The sequence below is a fragment of the Macaca mulatta genome, chromosome 9, assembly GCF_049350105.2.
Source record: "Macaca mulatta isolate MMU2019108-1 chromosome 9, T2T-MMU8v2.0, whole genome shotgun sequence".
Taxonomy (NCBI): domain Eukaryota; kingdom Metazoa; phylum Chordata; class Mammalia; order Primates; family Cercopithecidae; genus Macaca; species Macaca mulatta.
The window spans coordinates 13,896,773-13,912,221 of record NC_133414.1 but is presented as its reverse complement, the minus strand read 5'-3'; the positions used below and the strand labels follow the sequence as shown (position 1 = coordinate 13,912,221).

General features: G+C 50.8%; 2 protein-coding genes across 3 annotated transcripts in view; one reads left to right on the top strand and one right to left on the bottom strand.

The window, feature by feature from the left end:
- Positions 1–9,183, bottom strand: part of CAMK1D (calcium/calmodulin dependent protein kinase ID) — a 489,620-nt gene extending 480,437 nt beyond the window's left edge. For both annotated transcript variants that reach the window (XM_028825991.2, XM_028825993.2), the window contains exon 1: positions 8,822–9,183. In XM_028825991.2, the coding sequence (XP_028681824.1) occupies positions 8,822–8,913 (92 nt within the window). In that variant the 5' untranslated portion in view covers positions 8,914–9,183. The remainder of the gene's footprint in view (positions 1–8,821) is intronic.
- UPF2 (UPF2 regulator of nonsense mediated mRNA decay) overlaps positions 1–15,449 on the top strand; it is a 484,524-nt gene that overhangs the window by 35,262 nt on the left and 433,813 nt on the right. The gene's annotated exons all lie outside the window — the stretch shown is intronic.

The following is a 15,449-nucleotide window of genomic DNA, read 5'->3' as shown; positions in this document are numbered from 1 at the left end:
CAGGAGGTGGAGCTTGCAGTGAGCCGAGATGGCGCCACTGCACTCCAGCCTGGGCAACAGAGTGAGACTCTGTCTCAAAATAAAAATAAAAATAAAAATAAATTAAAATAAAATTAGTCGGGCGTAGTGGTGTGGGCCTATAGTTGCAGCTACTCAGGAGGCTGAGGTGGGAGGAACACGTGCACCCACAAATTCAAGGCTGCAGTGAGTTACGATCACATCACTACATTCCAGCCTGGGAGACATAGCAAGATCTTGTTTAAAAAAAAAAAAAAAAATACAAAATATAAAACATCCTGTCTAAGAAAAGGAGTAGTAAGAGTTCTCGCATTTTTTATATTTCTCACTGAAAGCGTTTGGGCTTTGAATTCCCAAGTCAACTTGGACAGTTAGAGGTTAAAGGCCCACCTGTCAAAGTGATCTAGCTCTTTTTTTTTTTCTTTTTTCTTTTTTTTTTTTTTTTTTTGAGACAGAGTTTTGCTCTTGTTGCTCAAACTAGAGTGCAATGGCGCAATCTCAGCTCACCACAACCTCCGCCTCCCAGCTTCAAGTGATTCTCGTGCCTCAGTCTCCCGAGTAGCTGGGATTACAGGCATGCGCCATCACGCCCGGCTAATTTTTGTATCATTAGTAGAGACGGGGTTTCTCCATGTTGGTCAAGCTGGTCTTGAACTCCCGACCTCAGGTGATCCACCCACCTCAGCCTCCCAAAGTGCTGGGATTACAGGCGTGAGCCACCCCGCCCGGCCTGATTTAGCTCCTCCTATTGATAATTCTAAAGGCACAAAACAGCACTTTCACAGAATTAAGCAGCTCTTTCCTCTGCTAACATTTCCAGCCTATCACAGGCGTTTCCTACTGTGACAAAAGAGGAGGTACCTCGAAGTCCCTCCGAGAATTTCATCTTCAAATTCAGAATCCCTCCCCGGGGGAGCTGAGAAGCCCAAGGCTGTGAGCCTGCCCCTGTAAACTGTTTCCAGAGTCTCCCAACACAAGGGCACCCACAATGGGCAGACAGAGCAGGTGCTCCGAGAATTCTTGGTGAAACCGAACAAAACCACCAAATGAACTGTTCTTCCAACCTCAAGTCCTGGGAGAATCTCAAACCCCACATCCAGTCTACCAGCAATTCCTACCAGGTCCACCTTTAAAACACATCCGGAATCCAGCCGGGTGCAGTGGCTCACGCCTGTAATCCCAGCACTTTGGGAGGCAGAGGCGGGCGGATCACGAGGTCAGGAGATCGAGACCTTCCTGGCCAATATGGTGAAACCTCATCTCTACTAAAAAAATACAAAAATTAGCTGGGCGTGGTGGTGCACACCTGTAATCCCCGCTACTCAGGAGGCTGAGGCAGGAGAATCACTTGAATCCGGGAGGCAGAGATTGCAGTGAGCCAAGATCGTGCCCACTGCACTCCACTGCCCGACTAACTTTATTTTATTTTATTTTTTTTTTTTTTGAGATGGGGTCTCGCTCTGTCACCCAGGCTGGAGTGCAGTGGCATGATCTCGGCTCACTACAAGCTCCACCTCCCGGGTTTATGCCATTCTCCTGCCTCAGCCTCCCTAGTAGCTGGGACTCCAGCCTGGGCGAGACTCTGTCTCAAAAAAAAAAAAAAAAAAAACACAACACATCCAGAATCCAATCACTTCTCATCACCTCCATGCTGCTTCCCAATTCTAAACACCATTACCTCTCAGCTGGATCACTGTAAGAGCCTAACTGATCTCCCCACTTCTGCCCTTGAACCCCAACCCTCTGTTCCCAACACAATCACCCCAGGGATCATTAAAAGCACAAATCAGACCAAGTCACTCCTCTGCTCAAAACCCTCCAAGGTTCTCCATTTCTCTTAGAGCTAAAGCCAAAGTCTTCACTGCAGCCTATGAGGCCCCTGTCAACCTGCCCTCCCACACCCCCCTTGTCCTCACCCTCCCCCCATCTCTCTCTCACCTTAGCTCCCCTTACTCCTCCCCCTTGGCCGCATGGCCTCCTGGAAGCCACTGGGCCTCAAAAATGCCAGGCATGGCCAGGCGTGGTGGCTCACACCTATAATCCCAGCATTTTGGGAGGCTGAGGTGGGAGGATCGCTTGAGCTCAAAAGTTAGAGACCAGCCTGGGCAACAAGGCAAGATCCTATCTCTACAAAAATAAAAAAAAATCAGCCAGGTGTGGTGATGCACACCTGCCGTACCAGCTACTCGGGAGGCTAAGGCAGGAGGATCGCTGGAACCCAGGAAGTTGAGGCTGCAGTGAGCTATAATTATGCCACTACACTCTGACCTGGTGACGGATTGAGACCCTGTCTCAAAAAAAAAAAAATTCCAGGCAGGCTCCCACATCAGGCACTTGCCCTTGTGGCCGCCTTTGACCGGAAGAGTCTACGTTCAGACAGTCCCATGGCTCTTTCCAGATCTGAATTCAAGTGTCACCTCAAGCTGCCATCGCCCCACCCCACACATCCCCTGTGGCTCTTGGTTCCTGCCTAACCTGCAGCTTCTAACGTGCTGTTCCTTTCCCTTCTTTGCTCCTTGTATTTTCTGTGGCTCCAGGAGAGCAGGCATTCTCGTCTGCTCACTGCCGTCTCCTCAGTGCCTAGAATATAGCAGGTGTTCAACCGATATTTTTAAATGTATGAGAGGGCCGGGCGCGGTGGCTCAAGCCTGTAATCCCAGCACTTTGGGAGGCCGAGACGGGCGGATCACAAGGTCAGGAGATCGAGACCATCCTGGCTAACACGGCGAAACCCCGTCTCTACTAAAAAAAAAAAAACACAAAAAATTAGCCGGGCGAGGTGGCGGCGCCTGTGGTCCCAGCTACTCGGGAGGCTGAGGCAGGAGAATGGCAGGAACCCGGGAGGCGGAGCTTGCAGTGAGCTGAGATCTGGCCACTGCACTCCAGCCTGGGCGACAGAGCGAGACTCCGCCTCAAAAAACTAAATAAATAAATAAATAAATAAATAAATAAATAAATAAATAAATGTATGAGAGGCTGAATTTATATCACGCCTTAAAACAAGAGGACTGGGGAATCCAAACATCTAAGGAAGACTGCAGCGGGGACACCCTCGGGGAGAAGTCTAGGGGCTTCCCGCCCCTCCTTTTTTCTCAGTAATGTTCTTCCTAATGCTTCTCACGGACTCTCAAATTCTGAGTAACCCCAGGAAAACGACTATGAAATCCACCAGTCAAATATACGAACCACCTCGAGTGTCTATGCGTTATCTCCTCCACCACACACACACACACGCGCACACACACATAAACACATATATACCAAAAAAGAAAATTTGAGTCTGTTTTCCATCTGGACTTTCAGACAAACCAATCATCTGTATCCTTAATAGGTGTATTTATTGGGCAGTTTCAGAATAAGTAGGGTAGTATGAGATGAGTGGGAAAAGATGGCGCTTGACCCATGGAAGTTTCTATTTATAGTCTTCCTAAAGCAGCACCCAGCAGGCACTCATTTCATGAAAAAGGAGACCCACTGCTATTGACACGAAGTGGGATCAGGGTGCTGGTCCTGAGATCTTATTGTGCTACCAGTACAGTCACAAAAATGTCCCTCCAGAGCCAAGTGCAGTGGCACGTGCCTGTCATCCCAGCACTTTGGGAGGCCAAAGTGGGAGGATCACTTAAGGCCAGGAGTTTGAGACCAGGATGGGCAACACAGCAAGACTCTGTCTCTACAAAAAATAAAAAAATTAGCCAGGCGTGGTGGTGCACACCTACAGTCCTAGCTACTCGGGAGGTTCAGGAAGGAGAATCACTTGAGCCCAGGAGTTTGAGGCTGCAGTGAGCTATGATCACACCACTGCACACCAGCCTGGGTGACAGAGCATGGTTCTGTCTTTAAAACAAAAAAAAATTTCCTCCAAACAGAAATGAGCTGCACCTAGCCACACAAGGAAAGCCCCCAGGGAACAAAAGCAAGTGCCCTCCTTACACAGGGACCCACAAAATCTTAGGGTTGCAAGGGTACTTGAAAATTTTCTCATGGGCCGAGCGCGGTGGCTCACGTCTGTAATCCCAGCACTTTGGGAGGCCGAGGCAGGCGGATCACGAGGTCAGGAGATCAAGACCGTCTTGGTCAACACAGTGAAACCCCATCTCTACTAAAAAATATAAAAAATTAGCCAGGTGTGGTGGCGTGTGCCTGTAATCCCAGCTACTTGGGAGGCTGAGGCAGGGGAATCACTTGAACCCGGGAGGCGGAGGTTGCAGTGAGCTGAGATCGTGCCACTACACTCCATCCTGGCAACAGAGCAAGACTCCGTCTCAAAAAAAAAAAAAAAAAACCAGAAAGCAAGAGAAAATTATCTCATGTTCCCTGTTCCCCACCCCCAACCTGCCTTGATTTTATAGATGAAGAAACTGAGACAGGGAGAAGGTAATGTAGGTCAATGTCCAAGCAGCCTACAAGCCACAAAACCCGTCATGGCTGAACCAGACCTAAAACCCAGTCTCAAATCCTCCACGATGCCTTGTCCAGCCATCTACAGACTGGAATGACTTCAATTTCAAATGCTCAGCCTATACGAAAAACATGTATTCATACCCCGTGGAGATGAAGATACATTTTCTAGGGCATGCCATGTTCTGCACTCCCAGGGAAAAGAGGTTTGTTAGGAGACTCATTTTGTAACGTGCCAAGTACCCAGGCCTTTCCATTCACATGCATTTCACAGCCTGGAAATTGCAGAAGTGACTTCTGTGAGTCTGGGGTGTTTCCTAGACACCACACCGAAGCTTTCCTCCCATCCATATACTTCTCTGAATAGTGTTTTAGGGGGTTTTTTATTTTTTATTTTTTGCTTCAGTAGTCACTGAAAGATAGCTACGATAGAGATGGCCTGAACAGCCTTGGCAAATACACCAACAGAAATGTGTACCCCTCCTAATTGGCCATTACATAACATTTATTTGCTCTCATAGTGTGCCAAGGGTCTGAAAACATGCCGATTAATAGACAATAATTAAGTCTCACCACCTTATTCAGAGATATGATCATGTTCTGGGATTCCCTTTGGTAGGAGGCTACACCGAAGCAACACAGGTTGAAAGGTTTCTCCCTGAGCCCTGACTCAGAGGTGCATCAGACAACCCAGGCCAGACCAGAAAGCCCAGTCCTTTCTCTTATGCTGCTCTTTGCTTCCTCAATCTCATTTTCCACCCTCCTGGGCCAACTTTCAATCCCATTCGGCCCCCACTCTCCAGCAAGGTCCCTCTAACCACACAGACTGTCTTGACCCCTTAGCTTCCAACAGTAAATGCTCGGCTCCATGAGGTGAGACACCTGGATAAGGCAGTGGATATCAGATTACAAAGTGTGGCAAAGTGAGTGCTCCTCCAGCCTTTGCAATGCTTCATTTTAAATGCATGTGAACACTGTGAGCTGACAGCCCTGCTTCTCGCAAGGCTTTCCTGCCTTTGTATCTTAAAGACGAAAGGAGAAAGTGGGGCAAACAAAGTGACTGGAACTGTGGCATACTTTGGAAATGAATGCCAGTGGTTAATTGTTGACGCCTTTCATTTGTGTTAGATTTCATTCAAAACAAGAGAAGGGACCAGACTCAAAATCCACACTGAAGGGAGGAGAAGTCAACTCCACATTAAGACTCAGGCCAGGGTCACCAGGGTGGAGCAGGCATCTCGAACTGGGGACCACTTCTATAAAGTACACAGAGGCAGCCAGGCGCAGTGGCTCACGCCTGTAATCCCAACACTGTGGGAGGCCGGGGCGGGCGGATCACGAGGTCAGGAGATCGAGACCATCCTAGCTAATACGGCGTAACCCCATCTCTACTAAAAATACAAAAAAAAATTAGCCGGGCGTGGTGGCGGGTGCCTGTAGTCCCAGCTACTCGGGAAGCTGAGGCAGGAGAATAGCGTAAACCCGGGAGGCAGAGCTTGCAGTGAGCTGAGGTCGTGCCACTGCATTCCAGCCTGGGCAACGAAGCAAGACTCCTTCTCAAAAAAAAGAAAAAAAAAGAAAGTCCACAGAGGCAAAAGGATGACAATCCAAAAGCTCTGAAATGCTTCCAAGTTTAGATAACATTATGCTATCATTATTGCCATCATTATGTTTTCTTATTTATTTTTTTTTTTTTTTTTTTTGAGACCGAGTCTCACTCCGTAGCCCAGGCTGGAGGGCAGAGGCGTAATCTCGGCTCACTGAAACCTCCGCCTCCCAGGTTCAAGCGATTCTCCTGCCTCAGTCTCCCGAGTAGCTGAAATTATAGGCATGCGCCACCACACCCGCCTAATTTTTGTATTGTTAGTAGCGACAGGGTTTCACCATGTTGGCCAGGCTCATCTCAAACTCCTAACTTCAAGTGATCAGCTCACCTTAGCCTCCCAAAGTTCTGGGATTACAGGTGTGAGCCACCACGCCCAGCCCAATATGTTTTCTTTACGTTAATATTAAAGATCGTGTTCCAAATACTAAAGTTAAGTCAAATTATTTACTCAACATTTGCCATTACAATATCTACAAAGTGTGTCAACCCTGTACGGATAATCAAAAGTGGCTCTATCTGTTCACAGATACCAGCTCTGCCACTTAATAGCTAGCTAAGGTGTGGCAGCTCACATAGTATCTCTGCCACCTTAGTTTTCTCATCTGCAAATTGGGTATAATGGTAAATACCTACTTCGTAAGGTTACTCTGAAATTTAAATAAGTTAATACACATAAGGCATGTAAAATAAGACCTGATCTTGGGTATACATTTCAGAATACCATCTATGATTACCATGATTATTATGTCGAGTAAAAACATCTTGATTATCGCACTGTTTCTCTATCATTCTTCTAGGTCCCCTGCCGGCGCTACAGCGGAAAGCTCCTTTGCAAAGAATTCCATCCCAGGCAGAAGGGAATGCTTTGGGACCCTAAGAGGGACCTGTTCCCAAAGCTCACCGAACATGGCTGGAGTCCAAGAGGCTGTTCTGCCAGAGATGCACTCTGGCACCAGAAGGCAAATCCCCATTTTTCCCCAAGGTGGAAACCACCCGCAGTCATCTCCAAACACGGTGCTCCAGCAGGAGCCACAGCTCGGAGCCTCAGCAGCCCTGCCACTGCAGAGGTGCAGCTGCAGGAGTCAGTTAGGGGACAGGGCATCAGTCACCCCGAGGCTACAGGCAAGAAGCCAGTGTGGGTGGGCTCGGGTGGGAACAAGCCATGCACAGGAAGGCATTCACACAGGGTGGGTCCCCACACTCTCCCATTCCCTCATCGGCGGCCACAGCACGGGTCCTGGATGACAAGCAAAGGCCATGCTTTCTTGTCTCTCAGTAACTTGAGCATCTCAGAATCACAACCCCAAACCCAAATAAACCTCAGTGGCAATTTTCAAAAGTTTTGACCCAAACTAACCCCTTACCTGGCTGCACTGAGAGGCAACCCCAAACCCCTATTTATTAAAAAGCTACATCTTTTTCTGTTTTCATTCCAACAAAGGTAGCAAATAGGTGCCCTCCCTGAAAGGCAACAACCACAGCAGGGAGACCCCGCTCTAATCCTCAGCGTGCGCCTTCCTGGGAATCAGAAGCAGGGCTGGGAACGCCACCCTCACAACTTCACTCCAGGGGACCTCCTGCAGATCTGCGTGGGGATGGGGGGAAATGACTGAACAGCAGCAGACCCCGAGCCTGGAGGTGAAGACAATCTGGGTAATGTGGTGCTGGAAAAAAACCAAGCACAAAAACAAGCACACGGAAAAAAAAGGAGGAAGGAAAGAAAGAGCACCCGACAACGCACTGATTTATCCCAGGAAATAGCTCCTTTCTCTTCCCAGCCTAATCAACACCTCCATGAACCCCTGCAAAATGTGCACTTCAGACTGCACACTTGTGCGTGAATACACATACACTGGCCGATACTGATGCACAACAAATACTGATCGTATGAGGGAAGAAAATAACTTTAACTTCAGACTCATTCGGCAGATCCTGATTCTCTTTCACTATCAGCCTCCCCACCTATTCTGAGCCACTCCAAAACAAAACAAACAAGACCCAACTCCTGGGCAGAAAGGGAACAGCAGCTGAGCTGAGCAGCACACGCTTGGAGCGTTCCTGCCATCGACTTCGGATTATTTCTGCTTTCTTGAGACGCAGCCATCAGCATGGGACTCGATGCAGCCCGGAGAGCACCGCCCGCGCAGCGACGCGCACAGACCCTCCCTTGGAGACGCGCTCCCCGGCGCGTGCGGCCGAGCCCGCGTGAAATGCACAGACCCTCAGGTGAGGCTCTGCCCACGTGTGACCCTGAGCACTGCGAAGCCCTTCCCTTCCATCCTCCCGTGGCCACCCAAAGTCTTGCCTACACCTCGTACGTGCAGATGCCAGTTCCACAGGAATACATGATGTAAGGACAGAAATGGGAATGACTGGAGGCTGATCTTCTCGTGACCACGTCTCGCCAACGCGGTGCGCCCATGCACACGGCGAGTAAACGCACACAGCCGGTAAACAGCCATCCCCACCATGCTCAGCCCACAGTCACGCGTGGGGAGAAGGCAGCGGAGAGGGCGGCGGTAGCAGGGGAAGTGGGAAGTCGCGCGCCCGCGTGGGCTGCTCCCTGACAGCCCGGCGCTGCCCCCTCCCCCTCCCGGGAACGGCGCCCACCCGGGGGTCGCAGGCCCACGCGTCGGGTGCGCTCGGGGGGCTCTGCAGCGCGGAGATCGGGACAATGAGGACGCGGTGACAGGCTGGGTTCCTGCCGCGGTGGTGGCGGCGGCGGCGGCAGCTGGAGCTGCCCGTGCAGCCCCCGCCGCGGCCACCTCCACCCTCGCCTCCCCGGTCCCCACTTACGTTCCGAGGGTCTCCTTGAACTCGAAGATCTTCTTGATATCTTCAGCTTGCTTTTTCCAGGAGGAGCTGCTCTCGCCGTTCTCCCGGGCCATGGCCGACGAGCGCGGCGCGGAGGAGCGGCCGGGGGCGCGCTGGGGAGGGGGCGCCGGGGGCGCGGCGCGGGCGCAGGGGCGGCGGGGATGCCTGGCGGCTCGGGCTGCGGCGCAGCTTCCTCCTCTGCAGTTTCCTCTTTCGCTCTCGCCGCCGCCGCCGCGGTCCCTCCCTGGCTCTTATTTCTGCTGTTCTCGGGCACAGACTTCCTGCCGCCGCCGCGCGCCGGCTCCTTTGCCGCCGCCTGCCAGCCTCACTTTCTGCTACTTTCTTAGCCTCCCTCCCGCTCCCTCCCTGCCGCCAGCCGCGCTCCCCCCCACCTCGCGCCTCCTCCCCCTCCTCCCCCTCCTCCCCCTCCCGCGGGCTCCCCGCCCTCCCCGTGCGCCCCGGCCGCTCCCCGCCTCCAGCGCGCCGCCTTCGGGGATGTCCCGCTCCCCTCCCAGGAGCGCCGGGCCGCGGCCGTCGTGCCCCCTGGAGCCCCGGCGAGGGCGAGTGCGGGCCCCCGGCAGGTGCGGGGCGCACGCGGGAGAGCCCCAGCCCCTCGGGGAGCTGGAAACCGAGTCAAGTCTGGGGGCGCCGGGGCTTTCCCGTCTCCGGCGGGAGGGGGCGCCTCTGCGTGGCTCGGAAGCGCCAGGCGGGCGGGGGTGCGCGGCGGCCGGATGCGGGGCGCCGAGGGCGGGGCGCCTTCCCGCGCTGTGGCCGGTGGCCCGGGGGACCCGAGGGGCGCGGCGCGGGGCGGGTGGGGGCCGGTTGTTATGGCGACGGGCGGCGGCGGCGGCTGGGATGGAGGCGGCAGCGGGCGGGAGCTCATTCGCATTGCACCAAATCGGTTTCACGTCAGTTTCGGGACGGACCCGCGAGGATCAAGCCGGGGAGCCTCTGGGCGGGCACGCGCAGGACGCGCCAGCAGCTGCCTCGTGGTCCCTTTGCTAGCAAAACTCCCGGGAGTGTTTGGCGGCCGTGCGGGCGCCCTGGTGCTGGGCTGGAGCGGCCGGCAGGCCCGGCCGGCCTGGCTGCCCTGGCTCACGCTTGGCCCCTTCTGGCATCTCCCTCTCCTCCTAGAGACTCAGTGGGAAGAAGTGATCGTCTGCCCCACAGTCCCCTCAAAGGAGGGGCCCACCCGCGGCTGGCTTAGTAGGGTGTCCGGGTGGTGCGGCAGGCACCTGCTTTCCTATGGACTGCCAAAACTAACCCAGAGAATTCCCTCCGGACTCCCATCTCCCGCTGTACTTTGGCCTGCCCACCCCACTCCTGGTGTCCACCTGTCAGAGGGCAGCCCACGTGCTCCAGTTCCCTGGTCCCCAACCTGCAGGAGCGACCTCTTGATCGGAAAATTTTAGATAGCAACACTTCCCCTCCCTCGGGGCCCCTCCTCGTAGTTGGGTAAACAGCTCTGTCTCTTGACTGGGGACACCTGTCCCATTTTCCCAGGACTGTTCCAATTTCACTGTAAAAGGAAAAAATACATATATATGCTCCCGGAATAGGAAACTTCATCCAGCAACTTCTCCCTAGTTCTGACTTTGGCTGTAGTGGAGGCAGCCCAGCTGCTCTCCCTCAGCCCCTACCCTGACCCTAAAGAGGTCAGACGACACCCTGGCATCCCCATTCCTAGGACCTCAATGCTGGTTTCCGTCTTTCAAAGACGGTTAGCTTAAGGTTCTCCAAACTGAGAAGAGCAAATAGAGGATTTACTTGCGGGTTAGATATAGAATAAATCCACAAACCCAATTTCCAAGAGGGATGGGTGAGAATAATTACTAAGGAACCTCTCTTATACTTGAGGCACATTACCAAGGTCCAAGGCAAACAGCATCCCCTTCAATAAAAAATATATTTGAAAAACTATCGTGTATTTTACTTGTACCAAAGGTTAGATAATACATACAATGGGAACCAGGGCATAAGTCAACTAAGATCCCAGCTGACACTTATCCCATGCTCCACCATCAGCATCTTCTTGTCCTTTCTTTCTCCTTCCCTTCCTCCCACTCTGTTTCCTTCTCCTCCTTTCCTATCTGGTTCTCTCCTTTGTTGCCCTTGCTCCCTGGCCTCAGGAACAGCCTCCAGAGCTCATGGAAACAATTCTCCTCAGCTTTTATCCCCACAGCTAAAGAAGCGCTGATTCTCTGCTACTCGGCCATAAAAAAGAATGAAATCATGTCTTGCAGCAACGTGGTTGGAACTGAAGGCCATTATCTTAGGTGAAATAACTCAGAAAGTCAAATACCACATGTTCTCACTTAGAAGTGAGAGCTAAGGCCAGGCGTGGTGGCTCACGCCTGTAATCCCAGCACTTTGGGAGGCCTAGGCCAGTGGATCACCTGAGGTCAGGAGTTCAAGACCAGTCTGGCCAACATGGTGAAACTGCTAAAAACAAAAATTAGCTGGGCATGGTGGCACATGCCTGTCATCCCAGCTACTTGGGAGGCTGAGGCAGCAGAATCGCTGTAACCTAGAAGGTTGCAGTGAGCCAAGATTGCACCATTGCACTCCAGCCTGGAGACAGAGCAAGACTCCATCTCAAAAAAAAAAGAAGGAAGTGGGAGCTAAATAATGTGTACATGTGGACAGACAGTGTGGAATGATGACATTGGAGACTAGGAAGGGTAGGAGTGGGGTAGGGGATGGGATAAGAAATTAACTAATGGGTACGATGTACCCTATTCCGGTGATAGTTAAGCTAAAAGCCCAGACCTCACCACTACGCAATATATCCATGTAACAAAACTGCACTTGTACCCCTAAATCCATAAAAATAATCATTAGAAAAAAAGAAGGCAATTTTACAGTAACAGTAAAGATGAAGGGAAAGCAAAGGAGAAGTTCCACGTGGCTCTGGGGCCGTGATTTTTCTTAGCAGGCTATAAGCTCCTTGAGAGGAAGGCACCTATTAACTTTCTCACCACTGTTTCCCAGCACCCATACTGACTGATCTGAAAATGTGTGTCGAATGGGTAAAGAAATGAAATTGAGGCTGGACACGGCGGCTCACACCTGTAATCCCAGCACTTTGAGAGGCAGAGGCAGACGGATCACCTAAGGTCAGGAGTTTGAGACCAGCCAGGCCAACATGGTGAAATCCTGTCTTTACTAAAACTACAAAAATTAGCCGGGCGTGGTGGTGCACCCCTGTAATCCCAGGTACTCAGGAGGCTGAGGCAGGAGAATCACTTGAACCCAGTAGGCGGAGGTTGCAGTGAGCCAAGATCATGCCACTGCACGCCAGCCCGGGCAACAGAGTGAGACTCTGTTCAAAAAAAGAAAAGAGAAATGAAATCTAGTTAAGACTGCTGTTTGGTATTTGTTGTACTGGTGGAACTGCTGTAGGGCGCTTTATTTCTTTTCCAAACTTTCTGTAATGATGTTCATTTGGCATTATCAAGCTATTCTAAGTTGGATGAGGTCCTCAAGAAAAAGCACACTTCTTTTTTTTCTTTCTTTTTTTTGTTTTTTGTTTTTTGTTTTTTTTTTTTTTTTGAGACAAAGTCTTGCTCTGTCGCCAGGGTGGAGTGCAGTGGCGCGATCTCAGCTCACTGTAACCTCCACCACCCAGGTTCAAGCAATTCTCCTGCCTCAGCCTCCCAAGTAGCTGGGACTACAGGCACGTACCACCACAACTGGCTGATTTTTCTACTTTTAGTAGAGGTGAGGTTTCTCCATTTTGGCCAGGCTGGTCTCAAACTTCCGACCTCAAGTGATCTGCCCACCTCGACTTCCTAAAGTGCTGGGATTACAGGGGTGAGACACTGCACCTGGCCAAGACACAAACTTTTTTTTTTTGTCCAGACGGAGTCTCACTCTGTCACCCGGGCTGGAGTGCAGTGGCACAATCTCGGCTCACTACAACCTCAGCCTCCTGGGTTCAAGCAATTCTCCTGCCTCTGCCTCCTGAGTAGCTGGGACTATGGGCGCGTGCCACTACGCCCGGCTAATTTTTTGTGTTTTTAGTAGAGACGTAATCCCAGCTACTCAAGAATTCAAGACCAGCCTGGCCAACATGGTGAAACCCCGTCTCTACTAAAAATACAAAAAAAAAATGGCCAGGTGCAATGGCTCATGCCTGTAATCCCAGCACTTTGGGAGGCCGAGGCAGGCAGATCATGAGGTCAGAACATCGAGACTAACCTGGCTAACATTGTGAAACCCCGTCTCTATTAAAAAATAATAATAATAATACAAAAAAGTTAGCCAGACATGGTGGCCCGCACCTGTAGTCCCAGCTACTCAGGAGGCTGAGACAGGAGAATGGTGTGAACCTAGAAGGCAGAACTGGCAGTGAGCTGAGATCGCGCCACTGCACTCCAGCCTGGGCAACAGAGCGAGAGACTCCATCTCAAAAACAAAAAAGCTGGGCGTGGTGGCACGCACCTGTAGTCCCAGCTACTCAGGAGGCTAAGGCAGGAGAATCGCTTGAACCCAGGAGGCAGAGATTGCAATGAGCCGAGATGGCGCCACTACACTCCAACCTGGTGACAGAGTGAGACTCCATCTCAAAAAAATAAATAAATAAATTAGCCGGGCATGGTGGCATATGCCTGTAGTCCCAGCTACTCGGGAGGCTGAGGCACGAGAATCACCTAAACCTGGGAGGTGGAGGTTGCAGTAAGCCAAGATCATGCCACTGCACTCCAGCCTGGACGACAGAGGGAGACTCCGTCTCATAAAATAAAATAAAATAAAATAAAATAAAATAAAATAAAATAAAAAGTTGGGCATTATCCTCTCCATTAAGTATATTGTTTGACAACACTCTTAAGTTAGAGGTGGGTGGGGCTCTTCTCACAAATGCTGTAAAAACTGTTAGCATCTTAAATTGTGTCCTTAGTTCCTAGAAATAGTAGAGAGTGACTGGAGCTCATTTCTTATATACTGCTGGTTAATGTAAGTTGTTGATGGTGTGCACTAGAATCTACACCAAGGAAACACAAAACTAAATAAGGAATCACACAAAACTGCCACCTTTGCAAAAAGCAGTCTGTCCATGAGGCAACAGGAAGACAAAGAACTCAGCATTGTAGTTTTCAGATTTCTTTTGGAAGAGGTAAAGACTAAAGGAATCTTCTGACCTGGGTGATAAGAAAACTGAGCATGACCCAAGCAGAATTCCAGCCAGCCTAGATGTCCAGGGCCCGCTCCCTAGCATGAACCTCTTCAAAGTAGCTGTTCATGCAAGAGCGCATCTAGTTCAAAGATGATGAAAAATCAAGGAGGGACCAGCACACAATCTTTATGAAATTCCTCCAATTGAGGAATTAAAAAAAAAAAAAAAAAAAAAAAGGGCAGGGGAGCTCTGGCAATGCAGGCCTTGTTAAAAAAAAAAAAAAAAAAAAAAAAAATGGCCGGGCGCGGTGACTCAAGCCTGTAATCCCAGCACTTTGGGAGGCCGAGACGGGCGGATCACGAGGTCAGGAGATCGAGACCATCCTGGCTAACACGGTGAAACCCCGTCTCTACTAAAAAAATACAAAAAAACTAGCCGGGCGAGGTGGCGGGCGCCTGTAGTCCCAGCTACTCGGGAGGCTGAGGCAGGAGAATGGCGTGAACCCAGGAGGCGGAGCTTGCAGTGAGCCGAGATCGGGCCACTGCACTCCAGTATGGGCAAGAGTGCCAGACTCCGCCTCAAAAAAAAAAAAAAAAAAACACAACCAAAGTAGAAAAGAAAAGAAGGGAAAGAAGGAAGGAAAAAAAGGGCAAAGAAACAGGAAAGCAGTGGAGAATCAACACAAGAAAAACTTCGCTAGAGAATAGATAAAATTTGTGTTCAAACGTGATAATTTATTTTAACTTAAAATACTGAATTTAAAGCAAAGATGCAGTTGCTCAGGGAAGATAGGGCAAAGTAATAGAAGGAATTCGAACATGAGCTGGAGTTGCTCAAGAAAGAAGCAAGGGCCGGGCATGGTGGCTCATGCCTGTATTCCCAGCACTTTGGGAGTCCGAGGCGGGCAGATGGCCTGAGGTCAGGAGTTCGAGACCAGCCTGGCCAACATGGTAAAACCGTGTCTCTACTAAAAATACAAAAGTTAGCAGGGCGTGTGGCAGACGCCTGTAATCCCAGTTACTAGGGAGGCTGAGGCAGGAGAATCTCTTGATCCCAAGAGGTGGAGGTTGCAGTGAGCCAAGATCATGCCACTGCATTCCAGCCTAGGCAATGGAGTGACAGACAGAGTGACAATCTCAAAAAAAAAAAAAAAAGAAGAACAAGAAGAAGAAGAAGAGGAGGAGGAGGAAGAGGAAGAGGAAGAAGAAGAACAAGAAGAAGAAGAAGAGGAGGAGGAGGAAGAGGAAGAGGAAGAGGAAGAAGAAGAAGAAGAAGAAGAAGAAGAAGAAGAAGAAGAAGAAGAAGAAGAAGAAGAAAGAAAGGAGAAGAAGGAGAAGAAGGAGAAGAGAAGGAGGAGAAGGAGGAGGAGAAGGAGAAGAAGGAGAAGAAGAAGAAGGAGAAGGAGAAGGAGGAGAAGGAGAAGGAGAAGAAGGAGAAGGAGAAGGAGGAGAAGGAGGAGAAGGAGAAGGAGAAGGAGGAGGAGAAGGAGCCAGG